We start from the raw sequence: 24,735 nt of genomic DNA on the forward strand, positions 1-24,735 counted from the left end.
TCATTCCCCCCATAGACTCCAATTACATTCATTGCCCATGTCTGAAGATATTCACTGGCAAATCACATATAGTAAATTGCAGCAACACGTACCACATCCAGGTCTGCAGATTTGACTCTTTCTTATAATAAAGGGTACTTCAGTCATTCACTACTCCTTCTGAGAAATCCCTCCCCTGAGCGGTCTTCCTTGTATCAAAGTGTATGCTTTTGTTACTGTACATTTGTTTTCAGAATCTGATATCAAACAGTTCTTGGTGGAGACAAGAAAAGAAAAATAGATCTGGTTAAGTAAATTTTGGAAAACAAAAAACACCGATGATTTACACAATTAAGAAGCTCATATAAGAAACTCAGAAAACATGCTGACATGTAAATGAAGACATTTCCACACTAAATTCTGCTATACAATGGGTCTCAGTGTAGAGCAGAAATCTTGTTCACATACAACATTGCATTGTATTACTTACTTCTTTTTTAACATCTTGCAGCATATCCCACACCTTTTCATTCAACTTGTTTATTTTACCTGTTTAAGAATGCATGGTCTTATAGATACCCTTCTAATAATCCCGGTTTCTGTTGTCATTTGCTTAATTCCCACTTGACATTTGCTTATTCGGCTTCCCCAGATGGTGCACATATAATCTTTAGGACATACCTTATTTAGGTAGCTCCAGATGATTTATTTATTTCCCTACGATAGTTCAGTACTACAGTTGCAACTGACTCCACTACAAATCATTGTACAATTTCTTTTCAAGACCACCTAACAGCATTTGCACAATTAATATTTTCTATATTTTACAACTTCCTGCACTCACAAACAAGTTCTGGGTCTCATTGCCCAGAATGATGCCACAAGCACAGTAAATGTTTACCTCAGAAATATGCACAACTGTTATTTCTTGCTCTCTCTACTAGCAGAAATAAAATAATTTGATGGCTGATATGTCCTGCAGCCAGTCCTAAAGGAAAACATCCATCAAAGGTTTAAATACAAGAGACTATTCAAGCAATAGATCGTAACCACTTTCAATCCCTTAACAAAATGGACACCCAGATTCAGAAGTGCCTTAATAATTGTTGTATTACACAGGCTCATACTTTGAGCCATCTGGCAAAACTACAAGTTACATACAACTCCATTTGTGTGCATATCTTGTTTCATACACAAAGTAGGAAACTTTTGTACAAGCTGCTTTTATATACATTAAGCAAACAAAAGTGGAAATAAATTAGAAGAGTAAATCTCATAAAAAAATGTATTTTATTGTTTTTCTTTAAAAAAAATTGTTTCAGTAACTAGTCACACCTGCACCAGATTGTTGGTGTAAAATCATGTTATAACATCAAAGCACAGGATTTTGACTTTCAAAATGTTCACACAAAAGCCATGAAGGGCTATAAATTCTATTCTATACACATTTCCACTTCAGTAAATTACTGCAAGAACATTTCCATAGTGGATATGTGAAACACCTGGTAAAATGTGAAACAAGCACTGAACTGATCTCTTATTAATATTACTTTTACAGTTTTCCAGATGTTTCATCTGCACTTGAACTGAGCCATGCCAAATACAAACGTTCCTTATGCAAGTACTTTCCCACTTTGCTGACTAAGCTGAATTAGTTACATTGTGATTTTTTTCCAACTTATATTTTATTGCATTTTCAGATTTAAATGAAAAAGAGAAAATGAAAAACATTATACAGACATTTAACATAAATCACCTATATCATCCTGTCATGGCAGAACACAAAAGAACTGGTTATCTACTGTATAGTAAATGACATTAGCCAACACAATAAGACATTTATCTAAATAAACTGAGGTAATATAGACATAATATTAGGAAACAAAAGGTGACCAGTAGATAATATAAGAAGTAAATTAAACATTTGAACTCGGCTATTTACAACTGTACAAATAGTGCCACTAATAGTTGAGAGATAAACTTTTACTAATCATATGTTATTTTACAATGAATTATGCTGCTTAGAGATTTTATTTCAAAGTTATTAGAGAGAGGATCTTCCATACCAAATAATGCGGGTAATTACATAGTTAGAGCATAGATATTTATTATTCTAATATGTGGTCTAAGATATTTGTGTGAGATTATGTAAGTGTGGGCCATATTCGTAAATTCTCCCCAGTTTAATTTAGATCTGTCTATCCAGTTTTGAGCAATATATAATTTGACTAGTTCAAATATGGGGATCAGAATTCTTAAATCTGATGTAGGTACATGAAGTGAGTTTTCGTTTGCCCTGGTACTCACCAGCTGCTTCATGTCTCTACTGCTACTTTCCTTTTGTCATCTTATGTTCCTTTTGCTAACTTCAGTAGACTGGATCCTGTGAAAGGAGGAAGAGAGAGGTTAAAAAGAGATTATTGGAAGAAACTAAAACAAATGGCATCAAGCTTTTTCTCTTCAGTCACATTTATGCCGATTCTCCTTTTTACAGTATTAAGTTCCTACATTTATTTTATCATTTGTAGTTACTTTACCAAGTAAGTATGCTACATGTGAGCCACAAGGAAATCTATAATATTTTCACAGTGTGTTTTCATCCCCTTCATAGTTTATTATCAGGCAGATATGTTATGGGCATGTACTTTGTTCTTCATGAAGCAGGCATAAAATATGTACGTATCCGTGGGCAGTTCCCAAAAGGTGACAGCTGGTCTGTAGCTCGCATGACTGCACTGCAGCATAGGATAAAGGTCGCCAGAATTACTTGTCCCAGTGAAACCAAAATACTGGTAAGCAAGGGAAACTAGAAATTCTGCTCTGATACGGACTTTAAATAAACACATTACTGCTGTGATAGCAATAGTGAAATACATTAGACTGAACGCATTGTCATGAAGACATCTTAACTAATTTAGCGGAACTTAGAAAAGTAAATTATTCAGTTGTAACATGTAAATGTTTATTTTAATCTAGTATCTAATTAGTGCAATAGCTTTTTTAACTCACTGGATGTTGTGTGAAAATGTCTCCAACTCCAACCTCTGGTTGTATGTTATACCAACAGTCAGTGCTATCCTCACCCACTGATGTTAGTGCTAAGAAATACTTGCAGAATCAGGAAGTTACCTTAACTTGTGCCTTATCAGGAGTACTTATGTTAGTTATCAGAAACAGAATATGGCAGTGTTTCAAATGTTTTCTTTTTGAAGTGTTCAGAAATAACTTGTTTGTTCACTAAAGATGAGAAAAGCTGAAGCTATATGGTGTAAATGCATGCAATTTTAACAACCTCATTGCTGATTGACTTGATTGTACTCCAAACTGGATATCATACTCTGTTTTGAAATGTTGTTTCATGTGGCAGAAATGTCTGAAGCCTTTCCCACAAGTTATGGTACTTTAGCTCAGACAGGAAATACAAGTGTCAGGAGTTGTGGCAGTTAATAGTTTGTAACAGCCAAGTCAGCTGTCTGATACCAATACTACAGATACTAAGAGCAAACTGCATTAGTCCAAATAAAAGATAATGTTAAAGTGCTAACAGTGGTATGCGTTGAAGTTCCAGCAAACATTACAGTGGGGAAAGAAGCAATAAACTGAATGACATCTAAAATAAACAGCGAGTCAGTTGTGTTAGGTGACCTAAATATACCCTGAAAAACAGGAAGTGCTGATACTGGTCATCACAAAATATTACTACATATTTTCTCTCCGAGTTAAATCTTCCTACTAGGCCCACCACCACATCTAAGAGACAGAATCTTGACAGTAACATTTCCTAATACTGCCATATGTGGACTCATGGCAGACTCTATAAGGAACCATCATCACCGATTTGTGGTAGGAGATAATGTAAGTTCTGCTACACTAGAAATATGATCAGACTTGAGCCAGGAACCTTTACACAAATGTGCAGATGTACCTTACCAATCAGTAATGTTGTGCAATTCTTCAGTACAGCCTTTCTGAATTTATTACATACTTAAGGCCTAACTTCATAAATACAGAGTTAATATTAAGGAACCTTCTTTATATTACTGTGCAGATTAAGAAGGTGATGGTACTGACTGATCTTAAATCCATAGGAAGGCAATGAACAAAGCAAAGCTTGCTATAAACTGGAAGACAAAACCATTGACAAGAAAAACAGTCTACAGGGGGCATGATCAACTGAAGTGTTTAGGGGTATGCAATCTATCCCCTTGAACAGTTTATGTGCATGCACGGGGGGATTAGGCATTATTGGGGAAAACACTCACTTTGCAGCACTATGAAACTACAACAGAAATCTTCATTCTAATTAAAGGTCTTAAATACAGTCAGAGATAGGCTAGGCAAAGATGTGCAGGTTCATTAGATCTAATGCATAAGACAAAGACACTGGGAGTAGCTGGTGGTCAGCTTTTGGAGATTCAAATAAATAAGCAAAAAAATGTATTTTTATTTTAAGGAAAGTCTCGTTTCCTATAGCTAGAAAAGGTATTTACTGTAATTCTGAAAACTTTTGGTACATCACTGGCCTAAACAGCTGAAGAAATGCTCCTTTGGTGTTCCAGTTAATGAAATCATAGAAAAGCATATACACTCACAACTCCTGCAACACATGAACAATTATAAACTCAAACTCAGTCGTACAACACAGCATGGCTCCAGGGCAGCCTCTACGGATGTCATTGATTTCATAAGTCCCGAGGTAAGCTACAGTACAATTATTGGGAACATCTTTAACCTACTCAGAGGTCACACAACAGTGCAGCAAAAACAGAACTCCACTGTTGCCGAAAGTTGTTTTGCCCAAATTTCTTCAATTGCTCGGCACTCGTTGGAACTACTATTGATTGACTGAACCATACCCTGAATCTCTGGGGATTCACTATATGATCAGCACTTATCCTGCCTGTCTTTTGCCATTTCAGTCCATCTATCCCTGCTGCCTTCCCTAGTACCTCATTTGTACCCACACCTTTCCCATGTTACACTACCTCTGTCCTGGAAAAAACAAACTTCCACACCACTTTTTTTCCATTCATTCCTTGCATTCTTCTGTTTGTTCTTCCTCTTTCTAAATGTCCTCTCCACCCATTCCCTTCTCGTTTATATTATTAAAAGTGGTAGGGACTGTACAGCTCTTTTCTGGGCTGCTGGCGATGCCTGAGTAGCAAGGAAGCTTTGTGTCAATGAGTACGTACATGTGCATTGTCACAGGTATGCTACCTTAATTCCGCTGGGCCTAGGTCACAATGGCTCTGCTGAGGAGTCCATTTCTTTGCAAGCCTTGAGCTTCCTTGTGCACCTCTATGCTCAACCTGCCCACAGTACGTTTCTGCTACTGCATACTTAATCAACGCTGACTCATACTGATTATCTTTAATTGCATCCATATTACATTTTTTTCCTCAGTCTCAGCTCAGGTATGCACCACGGGGAGTAGCCAGGATCTGGTCCATCAACGTTTATGCTTACTTCCAGAATGTAGCTCACTCCACCAGGCACTACATGCATATGGACAGCATTCCTTTTTAACGCTATAAATAATCCTGAAATGAGAGGCTTAAACAAAAAGGTACATCCCAAAAAATAAAAGAACCATCCTAAAAAATAAAACTATAGTAAATATAGCAGGGTTAAATTCTACTGCATCTCATAGCACAAAATAAATAATTTTAAAAGAGTGAATTCCATGGGATACATGGTATATGATTTACTTTGCTGTTCAAGGCCACCTAGTGTGACACACACAGACGTCTCCACCGATTCAGATCAAAGCCACTTTCTCTCACAAGTGTATATATGGGATGAAAATGAGATGACGATGTTTTAATATCATTAACCCAACACAAGAATACACCAAACAAACTGAACTACCAACAGTAAGAGAAATCTGAAAACAAACATTTTATTTAAAACCCCAGCTTACTTCATATGCAAGCACTGCAAGTGAACACTGGTGAGCATAATATATGCATATTTTTTGTGAACCTTATACATTTTTTAATGAATTAAACACAATGACATAATTTTTAATCTGGGTAAATTGCTGCTACTTGTATATTTGTGGCCTGCAGAAATCACAAATGTATGTGAAAGGAAAGAAAACAGAAAATAACTATCATAAGTGTCAAAGAATAATTTCTTAATCATTTATGAACCTATTTGTTAGTATGACAACTCCTTTGCTACTTCAATCATCTTGCCGTTCTGATGTAAGTGTGGTCAGTTCCACACGATCATGTGATACTAAACAGCTGTACAAGTGTCACATTGCCGATGCTTTGGGCCTATAAACGGAAGTTTAGAGAGATTACTTTATAAACATTTCCATCATACTTTTTTAACACTTAATACTCTAAAAGCCTAGACTATAGCTATTAAAGACCAGTCATCATATTAAAGCAGAAAGTGCCTCTTGTTAAAAATTAAACAGCTGCAGACTAGAAGAGAGCAAGAGAGTATGATTTTGGCCGGCCTTTTCATGGCTGGAATGCAGACCAGAGCTCAGCTATCTGGGCATGCAGTGGTAGCAGAGATGAATATATTTATCATACTGTAAGTTGATGATCAGGACATTTTCTATTTTTACTTCATACCCGTTATGTTTTTAGTTATGTTTCATCTAATTTATGAGAGAATGATTTTTACTTGAGGCCTGATATAAAAGAAGTGTCCTTATCACAAAAAGTGGACAAAAGTCACAAAACAAACAAATAATATACGATAACTTTCTAAAGGCTAATGAACAGATCGTACAGGTCAAGGATTTGTACCTGCAATGAATGTTTTTGCTTTTGAAGCCATGACACGTTACTTTGAAGCTGTTGGCCACATCAGAATGCATTGCATGTAGGTGCAGATTTCATAGCACTCGTATACAAATGTCATTGGTCAGCAAACTAAAACTAATATCACAAAACTCATATGCTATGGAAACTCATAACCACAACAATGCTTTGCACAGACATGCACTGAAATGTGCCAACTTTACAGGACATATGTTTGCCATTTTAGAAGTGGTCAGATATAATGAGAGGGGAAGAGATTGGTGTAATGAATTGGCAAGAAGGGAATTGATGTGGCAGTTGTCACTAAATGCCACCCAACCACCAGTTATCAATGACCACGTACTTTGGTGCCTGTACTGAAACAAAGGGCACTTAAGTTATAAATGTATTTTGTAAGGTTTGAAAAACTATATATCTAGAAAGTAGAGAATATACATAAAACACATACTTCTTTACAAACATACCAGCATGTATAATTCTCACTTCCCAGTTTTAACCTGTTTCTTTAAAATGTTAATTGATTTTAAATGTTAATTGATTTTGATTAAGGTATTATTTATACCATGATGCAATGGTTTTCTATGGTTTTGAAAAAGTCTGACTAGATCAGACGAAAGCGCTTACCTTTACTTCTGCATTGGATATTTACACAATGGATGGTTTTACTTTACTAACTTTATGTTACACTACAACAACTGTTTGGTGGAATTTTAAGATTTTGCTGCACGTGTTTTCCTTTAAATTGCTGAGTGAACTTTTGGTCTGGTTTGTGCTTCTGGGTGCTTGAATCAGTTCCAGGAGTGTTTTTGTATTAAAAATAATATCAGTCTACATATTTCTCATGTCAAATAAGTCCGACACTCAAGTGTGCTGCTGATGTATTTCTGTTTAGTACCATCTCCAACTATTAAACTACTACCACAGTCAAGGAAAGGTGAGACATGAGTAGCATTCACTAAGTGTTCTGTATTTCTATTCCAGATAAATGGCCGTTCTTTTACAATTAGAAATGTTACCTTCATAAGTTTCAAATGCCTGACAACAGAGGTTAGACCAAGTCAGTATAAGAAATGTGTACTCTGTTGCATCCACAAAAAGATTGTCACACTTTTTTTCTATGGGTAGTGAACTGTGGTCATTGTTTTAGTGTCCTCTGACTAAATCGTTTTATCTCAAGAATTTTGGTTACTTTTGAACCTTTAAAAGTTATGAACATGCATACCACTGACAAAAGGAAGCCAAGAGAATTACACTGTCCATCTAAGTGGAGAGGCTAGCAATCATAGCTATTATGCCCAGTCCCCATTCTTTCTATTTACCCTATGTTGCCTTGAAACACTGTTGCACTGTGCCCCACTGGCTGTTCAATTACACTGTTATAGCTGTGTACCACTCTCTCTGTAAAGAACTACTTCCTAATATATACCTAAAAATACATAATTTTTTATTTCCCATTTGTAATCTCAATACAGTGACTTATACACCCACCTAATGTCCCTATTTTCAAACTTCATTCCACCATATCAGGGTAATCCCTGTTGCCTCCTGCATCATCTCTACCAGTACTGGGAGTCTTAACTCATTTTTAAAAGGAAATAGAGCCTCTTCATCCCTATAGTTGACCTTAATATACATCAGAATATCTTCTTGGCCTTTCTAGCTGCTTGTTCACATTGTTATTGATGGTTTATTTTTGCTGTGATTGTTTCGCCTGTCTCCTTCTGAGCCCGTTGACTTTAGAGTCACCCCTTCTGTTATATGACTTGCATTCCAAGTGACTGCACTCAAAGCATCTCATTTTAGGTGCAACTGCACTGAAATGACTATTCCTATGGTCTTGCAATGCCATGTTTTATGTTTGCACCCCATCCAGTAGTATCACCTCAATATAAATGTCATCTGCAAATGATTTTTACTGTTTTCTGTTCCTTTTGAAATGTCCAATACAAGCAGGCAGAAGGGCACCGGGCTTGATATCAGCCTTGGGGGACCTCACTTATTACTGTTCTCCATTCTGACAACATACTCTTTACAAATCTCTCCAATCCCGGTCCCTCAGACACTCTTTCGCTCAGTTCACTATTCCGATTCCTACTGCTGTTCAGCTTGACAGCCAGCAAACTGTGCTGCACTTTGACTTACCTTCATTTCTACAAGGCCTCTGACTCAGTTGCAGGATCTCTTCAATTGAGCACTGCTGACACCAAGCTATATATGTGGACCATGTGCATCCAGCTTGGCCAAATATGGATGAAACCATTGTTATATCAACCCATCACTTCTGGATGCGCCAATAAGTCTTCTGTCCTTCCCTTCAAAATCAGTTTGATTAATTACCTAATACAGAAGACACACTTAAGAGCTTGTAGTCTGTCTGCCACCTTCTGAATCACACCTTGTGCAGTCGTACCTCCATATTGGCTGTTGCATTACTTCATCCTTTCTTACAGAGAGGCTGTATGACTTAGCTAATGATTCTCCAGTTTCCTCTATGATACCCCTAAGTACAGCTGCATACATTCAGTCTGTCTGGCTCCTATACTTAAATTTCTTCACCACTGAGCTCTTCAACGCTTCCTCTCAAGTTTTTCCACAATGCCAGTTCCACTTTCGTCTTCTCGTGGTCCTTTCCAAACCAGAACTCTCCCATTTTTCCCTCCATAGTTTAGCAGTTCTGCCTTTTGTTTTGCCTCTTCATGCTTTGCTCTCTTACAATCCATTCTGTCTAGTTTCTGTTTTTTTTCTTCTCCTTTCCCATTATGTACCTAAAGAATATGTTGGGGGTTTTAGTTGCACGCACAAAGTTCTTTTCCTTTGAACCCATGTCTTCCACATTGCCTAAGTAATTCTCTTCAGCACGTGTTTTAACAAGAGGGAGGAGCTTAGAGTGACATACAAGAGTGGAGAAAGATGCACACAGGTGGATTATATATCTTATGTAGGAGGGCCGGTCTCAAGGAGATTGGAGACTGTAAAGTGATGAATGGAGAATAGTGTAGTTAGGCAGCATAGGATGGTGGTTTGTAGGATGACGTTGGTGATCAAGAAGAGGAGGAGGAGTGTGAGGACAGCACCAAGGATCAAATGGTGGAAACTGAAAAAGGGTAATTGTGAGGTGGAGTTCAGGGATGAGTTAAGACAGGCACTGGGTGGCAGTGAAGAGTTACCAAACAGCTGGGTAACTACAGCAGAGCTAGTAAGGGAGACAGCTAGAAAGGTGCTTGCTATCACATCGGGACAGAGGAAGGACAACAAGGAGACATGGTGGTAGAATGAGGAAGTACAGGAGAGTATACAGGCAAAGAAGAAGTGGGATTGTCAGAGAGAGATGAAGAAAGTAGACAGGAGTATAAGGAGGTGAGGTGCATGGCAAACAGAGAGGGGGACGAAGGCTAAGGATGAGGCATATGAACTGTTGTATGAAAGGTTGGACACTAAGGAGAGAGAAAAGGACCTGTACTGATTGGCTAGACAGAGGGACCGAGCTAGGAAAGATGTGCAGCAGGTAAAGCTGATAAAGGATAATGAGGGAAACATACTCACAAGCAAGGAGAGTGTGTTTAGGAGATGGAAAGAGTACTTTGAGGGGTTGATGAATGAAGAGAAGGAGAGATGGTTGAATGATGTGTGGATAATGAATCATGAAGTACAGTGGATTAGCAAGGAGGAAGTAAGGATAGGTATGAAGAGAATGAAGAATGGAAAGGCTGTTGGCCCAGATGACATACCTGTGGAAGCATGGAGGTGTTTAGGTGAAATGGCAGTGGAGTTTTTAACCAGATTGTTTAATGACATTTTAGAAAGTGAGAGGATGCCTGAGGAATGGAGAAAAAGTGTTTTGGTACCGATTTTTAAGAATAAGGGTGATGTGCAGAGCTGTAGTAACTACAGAGGGATTAAATTGATCAGTCACAGCATGAAGTTATGGAAAAGAGTAGTGGAAGCTAGGTTAAGAAGGGATGTGATGATTAGTGATCAGCAGTATGGTTTAATGCCGGGAAAGAGCACTACAGATGCGATGTTTGCTCTGAGAGTGTTGATGGAGATGTACAGAGAATGTCAGAAGGAATTGCATTGTGTTTTTGTAGACTTAGTGAAAGTATATGACAGGGTGCCTAGACAGGAGTTGTGGTACTGTATGAGGAAGTCAGGAGTGTCAGAGAAGTATGTAAGAGTGGTACAGGATATGTACGAGGGTAGTGTGACAGCAGTGAGGTCTGCGGTGGGAGTGACGGATGCGTTTAAGGTGGAGGTGGGGTTACATCAAGGATCAGCTCTGAGCCGTTTCTTATTTGCAATGGTGAAGGACAGTTTGACAGACGAGATCAGACAGGAGTCCCCGTGGACTATGATGTTTGCAGATGACATTGTGATCTGTAGTGAGAGTAGGGAACAGGTGGAGGAGACCCTGGAGAGATGGAGATATGCTCTAGAGAGAAGAGGAATGAAGGTCAGCAGGACTAAGAATATGTGTGTGAATGAGAGGGAGGATAGAGGAATGGTGAGGATGCAAGGAGTAGAGATGGCAAAGGTGGATGAGTTTAAATACTTGGGGTCAATAGTTCAGAGTAACGGTGAGTGTGGAAGAGAGGTGAAGAAGAGATTACAGACAGGGTGGAGTGGGGTGGAGAAAAGTGTCAGGAGTGATATGTGACAGACAAGTACCTGTAAGAGTGAAAGGGAAGGTCTACAACAGGGTAGTGAGACCAGCTATGTTACATGGGTTGGAGACAGTGGCACTGACAAAAAGGCAGGAGTTTGAGCTGGATGTGGCAGAGTTAAAGATGTTAAGATTTGCACTGGGTGTGACGAGGTTGGACAGGATCAGGAAGAAGTATATTAGAGGGTCAGCCCAGGTTGGAAGGTTTGCAGACAAAGCCAGAGAGGCAAGATTACGTTGGTTTGGACATATGCTGAGGAGGGATGCTGAGTATATTGGGAAAAAGATGCTAAGGATGAAGCTACCAGGTAACAGGAAAAGGAGGAAGGCCTAAGATAAGGTTTATGGATGTGGTAAGAGAGGAAATGCAGGTGGTTGGTGTGACAGAGCAAGATGCAGAGGACAGGAAAAAATGGAAACAGGTGATCCGCTGTGGCGGCCCCTAATGGGAACAGCCGAAAGAAGATGATGAATTCTCTTCAGCACCATACATTTTCTTGCAACATCCCACCTCTTTTTCATCTGCTGTACGCTTTCCACTTGTTCTATCAACTCTATGATTATGCAGAATAGGGAAAGAAGAAACTTCCCAAAACAGTGCATAGTGGTCTCAAATTTTTTAACTGCATGATGCCCCTAATATTTGTGACACTTTCTGAATTTTTCATGTGAATTTTATATTTTCAAATGGTCAAAATAGGTAATCTTATCATAAATGTGTCTACTGGCCACAAATGAAATAATATGCCATCAGCATCAATATGAGCAACAATTATTTCCATTTATTTGCATCCAAACAGAGAATATCCCCATGAGTCCTTTATTAATCACCATATTGTTTTTAGTTTGTTTTTTTAAACACTTTTATTGAATTATCACTTGTGACACAGGCACATTTACATTTATATAAAAGGAGTCAAACTGTATTACCAAGTTAAAATTAACGAAGATTATGCTTCACACATATTGCTATATATCATACAACCTAAGCAACATTACATAAATTATTCAATTCCTGCCCCCTTTTTCTAAACAGGAACATCTTTATTAAACCCTCACTTATGACATAAGCAATCATACATTCATATAGATGAAAACAAACCACACTGACACAATCCTAGTAGCAAACATTTTACATCACAAACCATATCGACACACTCCCACATGCAAACATTGTACATCACTTATAATTTACACAATCATTTTCAGTCAAACATTACATAGCTCATTTAAGTTCTGCCTTCTTTTAAACCACATTCCTCCCATCTATGTATTGTTCCCACAATTCCCATTTTTCCTGTGTAGTTTGCTCCTACCTTTTTCTAAAGATCTCAGTTCCAGTTGTTTTATCTCTGTTATATTCACTACGTCTAATATAGTTGGCTTAGATTTTGATTTCCATTTTCTAGAAATAGTTTTTTGGCAGCCACCATAATTAAGAGACAGGAAGGCCTTACCATGTCTAGGAAATTCCGATTCTTTATCGTAGCTCAGAAAAATCTCCCTTGGGATACCAATATAACCACATAGCATCTCCGACAGTACATCCCACAGGGAATCTTTAAAGTCCGCCGACTCACTGCTCTCCCAGAAAACATGTTCCCAATTACCTCTTTCTTCCCTGTCACACCTCCAACATTTGCTATCCACCTGAGGAAAAATTCTCTGGAGTGTACTTGGGTATAAAAATATCTATGTAAACATTTCCAAGCAAAAATCCTAAATCATCTAGATTTTGTTGTATATTTGGGAGACATACATATATCCTCCCATTGTTACTTTGTGAATCGTTTATCCATTCTCTCTTCCCAATCCTTTCTAACCTCCTCTTCTTGATTCTTACAATTATCATACAATATTTGATATGCTCTACTAATTATTCTTTTTTAATGGCAGCTTCTGTTCTAGATTCTAGTAAAACCACTACCAGTGCTGGTATTTGGTCTAGGACCCCCTTATTTCTTTCTCTTTACCTATACTCTGATATCAGTCCCCAATTGCAGTCATCCATAATCGGCAGAATCTTCTTTCTCCATTCCTCTGTTGGCTTAATTCTTAGAGTACTTTCCCCATATTGTTTTTGGTTTAGTTCAATAAAGAAAACCACTATTTCAAAATTGTGAGCTAATTTTTAAACTATCCTCATTCATTTGTTAATGAAAAAAACACAGAATCGGTACAAATAGAAGTTTTGTTAAAGAATCTTGATACAATAGATATCGTGTGGAAGTTATGATCTCATGCATGGTGACTAGCAGAGATGTATATGGAAACGACATAACGCTACTGTGAGCAGTGAAGATGTTTTTCTTTTGCTGGTAAGCTATCCAGGAGACGAGAAAAGAATCAGAAAGGCAGACGGTGCACTCACACAAAGGACTACAAGCACCGCTTCATACTACTCGTTTCTTATTGGTGATGTGAAAATAATGATACATAGAAAAAAAAACAGCTACACTGCATCCCCTCTCTTAAAAGCAAAGAAATAAACTTCAAAGGTTTTTACTTCACATGGAGTTTAAACCCACAAAAAATAATGGTGCTTATTTTTAATTATACCATGACCCCCCATTATTATTCCAAAACGTGCACGCTGATTGGCCAGCGTGCCCGTTGTAAATAGAGTTATACTAATGGAAAAAGGTCCGGTCTCCCGGACTTTTTTCCATTAGTATAACTCTCTTTTTAAAACACTGTCTCGCTATGTTAAATGGGTTTAACATAGCGAAACAGCTTTAAAATAAGCAACGGAAATCTCCGTTGCTTATTTTAAAGCTGTCTCGCTATGCTAAACCCATTTAACATAGCAAGACAGGTTTTAAAAAAAAGCAACGGAGAAAGCAAGATCTCCGTTCTTTTTTTTAGTGTTTCGCTATGTTAAATGAGTTTAACATAGCGAGACAGTTTTAAAATAAGCAACGGACATCTCTGTTGCTTATTTTAAAGCTGTCTCGCTATGTTAAACCCATTTAACATAGCAAAACTAAAAAGCAACGGAGATCTTGCTTTCTCTGTTGCTTTGCACAACTCTGATGTACTGTGCAGGCGCGCAATACATCAGAACTGCCGCGGATGCCAGACATCTGCGGAAGGGCAGCAAACAGGCATTATACTATGCCATTATTTAAGAAAAGTAATAGTTTCTTTTCTTAAATAATGTCATGGTATAATAGCAATAACCCACTTCTGGGTGTGGGTAATGCTGTATTTACCCACGGTTGGCTTTGTTTGGTCCCTCGGGCTTCGCCCTTGGGACCAAACCACGCCAACCGTAGGTAAATCCAGCATTACCCACACCCAGGCGTGGGTTATTGCTATAATACTGGGTATGTGCAGAAATCCTGGACCAAATGTTAAAATGCAGGGCATAGCTCCGAAATGTCACAGATATGCAATAACACAGACCTGTATGCTATATACAGACTTTCCACAAATGTATACAGTGAGACTAACACTGTTCCCTGTTAAATCCTTAAGAGGATGTCAGGTAGCAAACTGGTTAGAGCTTTTAGAGAACCTGAATATAAACATACAATTAATAAGCTCTGTTCCAGTGTGACCCACTCACATGTTGAAAGGTCAACATTATATAATGATACTCTACCTAGTCTTACACTTGGTTGAGGTTCACTTCTGCAGTCATCTTTCGATCGCATTTTTTCCGTCAAGCATATTTAAAAGTTCTTATACTTTAATTATTCACATTGAGTTTGCTGTTTGCACAAGACCGCTTATCATTTCACTTTACTGCTACATGACTGTAGACTAAACATATTGAATTAAAAAGTCTGTGGGAAGCAATGTCCCCCACATGGCATAGTACAGAGGGGGGGATTGCTCCCCCATATGAACTCTTTCTAAAGGAAGTTTTCACCGATATTGGAATATTTTGCTTCAGTTAGAAAAAAATCTTGAAAATGTTAATGCGTTAGTAATTTGAGTTAACATGGGAAAAACATGCTGTGCACACTGCTCACACGTATCCCTTATCCTTTACCTGTCTCCACTACAAACTCCATCTCCCATAGACACATGTATTACCAGGACCTCCTCAATATTCCATGACTTGTGACAACCTTCACTGTCTTTTACTTAATATCTAATTACAGTTGATTCCAATCGAAAATAACCATACTCATAAGTTTGATATTAACTAGTATTTTGCTGTATTCATGTTCTGATTAACCATGACATCATTACCATTATATGTATGTGCATTTATTATGTAAATCTTGTATAACTGCCTTCCACTGAAAATGGGACCTGTGCCTAGTTGGACTTTCCAGGTAAACAAAAGCAATAAATAAGTGTATGCTGGTATGCAAGTAAATGGATTGTTTATGTTAATTTTTAGAAAACAGTTCATCACAAGTGCATAAGAGTGTTGTCCAAGTCAAACAAGAATATTTATTTAGGATTGACTTAGATTTTGAAATAGCAGTATTTAAGCGTTTGACTTTTATATGCTAAGTTCAGTCTGACTAATCGGAATTACTTTAGTCATCTCACACACACAGGTTGTCCCTGGGAATGATTAGTGACGTGGAAAGCCAGAAGGTTGGCCTGGGGGTAGGCATGAAATGCCAAAAGCCAGTCAAACCATTGTGTGGGGAGAATATGGACTCACTCATAGACGTTCTCTGACAGAGGTCAAGATGTCTCTGATATGGATGTAGTGCTGCAGATAGAAAGCTCTGAACCTAAGGGAGGCTGGTAGACATTTGTACACTGCATATACTTGAATGTGAACACATGCACACCTCAAATCACTGCACAGCCAGCTTTTCGTGAACACTAGCAGAGCATAAATAAAAAGCCCTGAGGAGAGAACAAGTGACAGTGCTGGGAGCCCTGATCCCGTTCCCATCTTCTGACTGATGGAAGTAAATCATGTCTGCTGCAAAGAAGAATTGTGTAGCAATATCTGTTTAAATTAGTAAGGGCAGTGGTAAGGGACACAAAACATAAACATGCACATCCAGTTCTGTATGGTTTCAAAAGTTTAGATTACTATTTGGGACGAGTATTAAAATGCTGTCTGCAGCTAGACTGCAGCTCAATTGGAAATAATGATGAATAATATTAAAGCACGTCTTATATTTCAAGTTAGAAGGCTTGAAGAGTTTCCACAGCACACAGAGAAAAACTTCTTTGGAAGAACTATTTTATATGTTCACAAAAAGCTCTTTTGAAGAATTATTTTAAAGTCAGCAGATTTTGAGTTTTTCTGAAATTATAGCTGTGTTAAAAAGAAAGAAATCACTGTGCGACATGGCAAAGATGACAGCAACACATTTAGTGCTTTTCAACAGTTCATTGAAAGGGAGTTCATTATGTCATACCAGCTATGTAACAAGTTAAATTTCACTTTGTAAGAACAATACATTAAAGCCCAAGTGTCTCATAAAGCAGCAAATCATTGCTTCGTTTGAAAAAAAAAAAAATAATGATGACATGTTTTAAAATATATCGATACGGACTCCCTTTTTGCTTTGGTTTTGATTTTTTCTGGTTGAAGACTGTCTTGAGCTGAACAATATTCAGGAGTCTAACATCTAAAAGTTTCAAAACCCTATAGGAAATATATATATATATATATATATATATATATATACACATATACACACACACACACACACATTATATATATATATATATATATATATATATATATATATATATATATATATATATATACATACATACATACATACATACACATACATATGTGTGTGTGTGTATTGTAAAAAAATCAACATATCGAACAGCAGGTGATCAAACACAACTGTTGCAGGGAGGCAAGCTCACCTGTGCTTCCACACCCCATGCTAATTATACATACCAACTCTAAGATCGCACAACAATGGGGAAAGGGCAAATTCACATATCCCCAATGTACTGTGATCTTGCACAGAAAGAATACAGTACATGCGATAAGCTGACTTTCAGTCAGCTACACCATCTTTTCTTCTGTTTGACAAGTTGACTTGTCAAGGAATAGTTTGTCTTCCATCTACACACACACACCTACACACACAAGGATTCCACTCATATAACTAAATGTTCATATGATCAAATTTCATCTGATTGAGATGAATTGCTCGAATCCAAGATGACTGAAGTAAGACAAACAAGCTGGACACCTGTTTCTGGTGGGGAGTAGCCCCTGAACCCCTGTGTGGCAGGATGTGCTACCACATCTCCTGCTATTTATATATTCCAACTCCAAGATCTCACCACAGTGGGGAAAAGACCAATATCCTGATCCACGCTGGGCAGTGACCAAACACAATCCAGGTCCTTCCAAAACTAAACACTATTTAATTTCTCTTTGTCAATTTGATCTTACAGGATTCGAGCTTCTCATCTCAATCTTAACCATTCCCAACAGCCAAATATCACCACTTTCACTTCAAACATGTGAGCACATTCTACATAATACTCTTAAACTCAGACTATGCTCTACCTCAGCTGATGATCTTCCAAGAAGTACCTTAAAACAGCAGCCAGTAGCATTGTCTCTCCTGTCTCAAAGTTTAATAGTCCTGGAAACCCATGTTCCCTCTCTCTGGAAAAAAATCACACTTTATCTCCTGTGCACCAAGGAGGAAATTTAACAGACATCACTAACTTTAAATATATAACAATCTTATCCCCCCTCTCCAAAATACTTGAAAATTGTATTCAAGAACAATTGCTAAACTATCTCCTGCAGGAGAACTACAATCCCCATACAAAACATCTTCCATTCTTCCCATAGTACTAACACTGCACTTCTAGCCAGTATAGACAGTGTCATTAAAGCTAGAGCTAATGACAAACTAGTCTCCTCCTTATTTCTAGACTTGTCCAGTGCCTTCGACTGTCACAACAAACTTCTACTTCAAATGTCCCTCACTAAGCCAATCTCAGCCCACGCTTCTATGGTTCAAAAGTTACTTGCCCTATAGGTATCAGTTGGTAAAATGTTGTTCCACCCCCCCCATACCTTCCAGTAACCAGCAGTGCACCACAAGGCTCTATCCTTAATCGCATGTTCTTTAACATTTTAAACAACACCCTCCATGCATCCACACAACAAGCTTCCCTGACATAATAAACTAATATGCATACCAGCCAACCTGGCACATCTCCATAAATTACTCTGGAAGCTTTAATAGCCACTAAAACATGGCTTTATAACTCACAACTAGCACTACCCCCCTCCCCCACAAAAGAAAAAAAAACTACTATCCCCCTTTCATGGAAAAACAACATGTAAAATCCTTTCTTAATAATACAACCACTGAAGTCAATTTTCATATCAGATTATTAGGGATAATAATGGATAATAATTTTAAATTTGATCTACACATAAAAAAAATTACATAACAAAATAAAAAATTACAAAAACTAGGGATGCTTTTTAGAGCCAAAAACTCAATGTAACTAAAACTACACTTACCACTACTTACCTCCTGCCCTCACTAATTTATGGCGCTTGCATCCTTACTAATCTCCACGTATCACAAAACGCTAAACCTGAATAATGCTATAATAAAGCGGCTACATTTGCTACAAATACTCCTTTCAGAACTCACCATTGTACAGCACTAAAAAGCCTAACTTGGTTAGAACTGCCTTGATTAACATAGCTTCTTACCACCTATAAACTTAACCAGCATACATCTGCTTGTTCAGCACTAAATACCATTCTAATTAACTATGTTTCCACTCAGTCATTACAATTCAATGACCAACAACTTCATTCAAGCCATAAACCTAATAAATCTGCTGAACATGGTCTGTACTTAGGACATGTTGTTAAGATTTGGAACTCCTTATCTATACCCACTAGGTCAAGACCCTTCCTCCAGTCTTTTAAAACCATTGTGAAAGACTTCCTAGGAAATTCTGCCTCTGTTCTTGCTCAATCTCAGGCTAAACTCTATCCCTAAAATTGAACAAGTACCTCTTTATACCTTACACTTCCTTACCCCCCCTTCTTTACTCACTCCAATCAGTTTCTCTCTCCCTCTCTCTAAATATGCCAAACCCTGTTTTTTTTCCTCTCACTTCATATTGCAGTTTGTTTTATACACACTTACCTTTAATTTCTCTAAAGTGGCTAAAATTTCTCTAAATACTAAATAATTCTCATAAAAGTTGTATTTATTTTTAACCAATGATGTTGCATTGTTTAACTTGGCATAATTACTTAGACAGCAGATGCTCTTGTGTTACTTCTGAATGCTGTGAAATTATTGTTCTTAAAATGTTTCTATAGAGTTTTAGAGCTTTTCTTTCTGGGCCTCTGCTGAAAATGGGCACCTATGCAGAGTGGTAGACAAGACATAATTATTAGAGAGTTAGAAGGGTCAAGAACCATTATGGAATGCATGGGATCCATTAAATAATATGGCAAACAAAAGATACATTTTATAAGAGAGGAAAGAAAATATTTTTACTAAAAAACACTGGCAACGTACGCAAGAGGCAGGGATAAAAGCAAGCTAGGTGGGCTACATTGACTTTACTTAGCATAAAATGCTGTACTTCTAAAGAGTTTCTCCCCTTGTTAAAACATACATACAATGACTGGGATCCACAGTCTTTTGTTTATAGGTTCATACGGATTCACTTCAGAATCTCGAAATTCTGAAAAATCGAATCTCATATAATTGAAACCATATGAGCGATGTTTCGGAATATCGAAATTCCGAAACAAATCGCCCCCCCCCAAAAAAACAACAACTTAAATGTTCATGCAGGGGGACAAGCCCCCCCTGCACCCCCCCACCACCGCTACTAAATATACCAACTCTGAGATCACACAACAGCGAGGAAAAGGGAAATATCCCGTTCCGCGCTGTATGCAGATCTCCATTCAGAATTTCGAAATTCTGAAACTTTGATCATATTGTCTCAACCATATGAGATTCGAGATTTCAGAATTTCGGCATTCCGAATGGAACCCGTTCATACTAGGCTAACAGCCGCCATGGTCTGTACAAGCCTACCCATGCAACCCAACCCAGTTTTGTCCCTTGGACACCTATATGGTGGGGTTTGTTAGTAAAGAGGTACAGTTTAACTGGCCCAGAAACATTGCTGAAATTCTGTTCAAAAGGCTGGTCAGTTGTCATAAGCATGTTATCTGTCTATTATTCATATAACCTATGTTTGAGTAGCATCTTACAAGAAGGCTACCCAGGAGATGAAAGAAAAGGGCAGTCTTGGGGAATAAATGCAGATTTCTCAATCACTGCTGCAACATACCCTCTGATGGCTTTGTAAGATGGAGACCACATGTTCTCTATGTGAATTGCTAGCTTGTATTAAAAGTGCAAAATGACCCGAGATGGAGACATTTGACTGCTGGCCTCTAGGAAGGGAGTGGAATAGACACATTATATACACAGCTCTAAAATCTAACAGAGGTGGTATCCATCTGGATTTCTTTCATAACTGCCTAGCAGAAGGTCTGGATAACCATAGGCCAACAGGGAAGAGACTAAAATAAATGCTGCTCAGAATGCATGCAACATGTGTACAGGAATACAGGAATGCTTTGATCACATTTGTGTGTTGAGTTCCACTTTACCCATACAAAGAAGCTGATATAATAATGAAGGCCGTCTTTAAGAACTTAAAAACAAAGATATTCATGTCAGCAAGGCAGTTTTATTATCGTAAATCCAGTAGTTTCACAGGTCTGCATGTTGGAGATACAACAGCAAAGCATATGATTCTGTAAGCCACACCAACAAAATATGTGCAGTAATCTAGTGTTATAAGAAGACTGGCCTGAGGAGCTTCCTGATTGCCAACATTTTCAATTTGAACGTATTTCTGTTGCCTGTAAAACCAAACATCTTAAGCATAGTGTTACCATCTTCACAGTTTGTTTGCGTCTTTCGGCTTTTCCCGGTTATGGGTCGCCACAGCGGAACTCTGGTCCGCTAATGATTGGTAGTTGATTTTTACATGCTGAGTTACCAGCCCTGATGCACAACCTTCAACGAAGGTACACCCATTCATGCATGTCTCCATGCAGAAGACGCTCTAACTGAGAATCGAACTGAACAGCGTCTTACTGTGAGGCGACAACGCTACCGCAGCACCACCACTGCGGGTTACTGGGGAAAATTGCCCTGACTGTAGCCATAGTAACCTCACCTGTGTTTATTTAGAGTGTCTGGATGGAAAGAAGACCAGTGCTGGTTTACCCATCCAAAGGTGGGGGAGCTAGTCAAAGTACTGTGATAGAGGTGAGATTTTGTAGACAGACATTGAAGTACCAGACACCTGGGACTAACAGAGACATTATGCATGTCATGGAGTGCTCAGGTAGCTGCTGGTGTGTGTGTGTAAGCATTCAATCTACCTCCTAAAAGGGAGGATGGCAAGAGCAAGTAAATAAAATCTCCAGCCCCTGCAGGATGGCACAGTCCTGCTCTATTACTGGCTTAAAACCAGCTGTGCAGAATGAATAAATACACAAGCAGAACAGGAAAACATATAGACATACTGATCTAGTCTTAAGGCCAATATTTTCTGCAGTACATAACTATACTTTACTGAGAAAAAACATAAATATTTGAAATATTTGTCTATAAAGCTTGCTAGAGAGAGGATAGTCCTTTAAGACAGCTGAAAATGCATCTCTCAAGCTATACTCACGCACACGTGTTGTGCTTCTAGATCTCTCTGGTAAAGGACACTCGAGTAACTTCATCTTTTATTTTATTAAAGTAAAAAATTAACCAGAGAGCAAAATTGATGATGAAGCATTGCATGTACTTATTAACACATTCCAAAGCATGTGTGCAGTATCGTGCTTTAGATGATGTTATTACGAAAAACTCTTCACAAAGGGAAGAGACAAATATAGACTATCACGATCAGATCTCTGAACAAAACATTACATTTTCATGACTAATTCCAGGAAATTCATCTTACAGTGCCAAGATTCAGGGTTCTATTCTGACAGCCTGTTACAGTCTGTGTAAAGTTTGCATGTGCTCCCCATGTCTCTTCGAGTTTTCTCTGGGAACTCCAGTTTCCCTTTGCTATTCAAAAACATGCTAGTTGATTGTGTACTCAGAACCATACAATATGTACTGTATTTATGCTTGCAACTGTGGTCTGGGTTGTGGTTGAAAAAGGTGCAAGGGTCACTTCACTTATTGCGTTAATGAGTAAATAAATGACCATGCTTTTCAGCTAATGCTCCTCCAATTGTTTGAATACAATGTGGCCTTTTGCCACTGTTTTTCCCTTCTGATTGTTTTCTTTGTTCATTTACAATGGCTGTATTTTGAATTTCTACTTTGAGACACTCTTAAGAAATTGTCTGCACACATTGTTCAGTTATTCACTTTGATGTGTGTCCATTATCATCAGCATAAACAGATTTCTGTGGGCCGTTTTTCTTTTAGTTACGTGAAGAAAATATACTATTGAATGGATAGAAGGTATTGTCAAATAGCTGTCCTTCAAACAAAAGAAACACTTTTACTTTGCTATTATAACAATGCTGAAAAAAAGCACTAATTTGTTTGAAAAAATGGAGAGAGAGGGACAGCGTAAGAGTTTTCATTTCATACCTCTCAGCTTACTTTACTCAACAATTCTACACAAAACCAAACAATGGGAAATCAAAAGTCCAAAATTAGAGTCAGCTTTTAAAATACTACTCTAATTTAATTTAAAAAAATAATAGAACAACAAGTTTTGCATCAACAGACATTTCCTGAACAACAACAAAAAAAACTTTGTCTGACATTACTAATTGATTATAACTCAAATAAATTTGGTAGATTATCTAAAGTTTTATGAAGGACAGGGCAAAAATATGAAGCAAAATAATGGATATCATGTAAGTATTTGATGGCAGTTTTAGAACTCATACTCAGAATGGGCCACAATTAAAAGGGAAACATCAGTGAATGTTTGGATGAAGTAAAGAAGTTACCAAAGTATCCCGATTTTGACAAAAACCTTAAATGACCCTCAGAGAGATGAATGTGTGTGCAAGTAGAAAAATAATTTTATGTAAAACTACATTTTCTGAGACGTACATTAAATTTGAAAATGTAGAAGTTCTAAAAGCAGACATTCAAACTACAAAATTATATGGATGAATCTGCCTATATCATCTAACGTACATAACAAAGACGATTATGATCAGGTTGCCAATCATAACATGCTTATTATGTGTTTGAGGCATGGATGGTAAGAAATTTATTTCGAGCTAAGCACGAGAGGTAAACTTTGGTATCCATATCTAGAACACATAATTAAAGGTTATGATCAGAGACCTCATCATCATTCTGTGTAGTGCATGGAGCTTTATGTGCTCCATCAACTATACTTACAAAAAAAGCATTGTGTTTTGTCAGCTTTCAAAGCCATAAATCACTTTGGCAAGCATATGTTTGGTCTGTTCCTCATAAAATTTCTTGTATTCAGACAAATCACTGAAGACTGAAGTCACTAAACAATGGCATACTTCTTATCCTTTAGAAAATGCAGGTGCACACAAATCCTGTTGTTCTAACAATTTTCTAAGCTTATAAGAGGAAGTCAATGGCCTGTTATCAGCACATACAGCAGGAAGAAACAACCTTCACTGTCATTTTCTGGCCAATACCGACAGATTTGTTTGCCTAGCACAAGAGTTAACCTTAAGTTAAACAGGTGTGCTTAACATTTGTAAAGATTGCATCTAATACTATAGTAGCTCTTAAGTGATTAGTCCTTTGACCGCTCTCCATGCACTACAATCCTATATACTGTGAAAAATGGCACAGACAAACAAGAAAATAATTACAGTTCACATATTAATGTAACAGTTGTGAAAGAAGGAAATAATACACGCACACAAATGGAAGCTGATGCTATTTTACCAAATTCAATTTTTTTGTCATTTAAATATATGATTCCACCTACTCAATTACAAAATTAGTGCGAAAACTAATCAAATAAAACTTTATACTGTGGCATTTTCAGTTATACAGCTAAGTATGTCAGGCAATGTTACAGGTGCAATGTCATAGCCTGCCTGCAAGAAAATGGGCAATCATTTTTTTTAAATGAGCTTAATACTCTGTAGTGATACACTGGCACAATGAGTGGTGTAGCTACCTTACAGCAAGATGTTCTCTGGTTAGATTCTCAGCTGGGGTGATGATTCTACATGCCCTCTTTGTGTCTACATTTGTTTTACCTGGGTACTACAGTTTCCCACTCCCTCCCAACCATATGTGGTAATTGAACTGGTGTTCTTCAAATTACGGGTTGGTGTGCATGCAACCTGTGTGTGAGTGACAC

General features: G+C 37.8%; 1 protein-coding gene across 5 annotated transcripts in view; it reads right to left on the reverse strand.

Annotated features, from left to right (window-relative positions):
- Positions 1 to 24,735, reverse strand: part of ST6GALNAC4 (ST6 N-acetylgalactosaminide alpha-2,6-sialyltransferase 4) — a 435,498-nt gene that overhangs the window by 381,097 nt on the left and 29,666 nt on the right. For 3 of the 5 annotated variants that reach the window (XM_044065319.1, XM_044065320.1, XM_044065316.1), the window contains exons 2-3: positions 2,287 to 2,362; positions 93 to 252 (exon numbers count right to left, since the gene is read on the reverse strand). Coding sequence is in view for 1 of the 5 variants with exons in the window: in XM_044065317.1 (XP_043921252.1) it covers positions 2,287 to 2,298 (12 nt within the window). In the remaining 4 variants the exon portion in view is untranslated. Of the gene's footprint in view, positions 1 to 92; positions 253 to 2,286; positions 2,364 to 24,735 lie in introns of those variants that run through there. The other 2 variants (XM_044065317.1, XM_044065318.1) reach the window with 2 other exon arrangements.

Source organism: Protopterus annectens, chromosome 3.part0 (genome assembly GCF_019279795.1).
Source record: "Protopterus annectens isolate FY-2018-M chromosome 3.part0, PAN1.0, whole genome shotgun sequence".
NCBI lineage: Eukaryota > Metazoa > Chordata > Ceratodontiformes > Protopteridae > Protopterus > Protopterus annectens.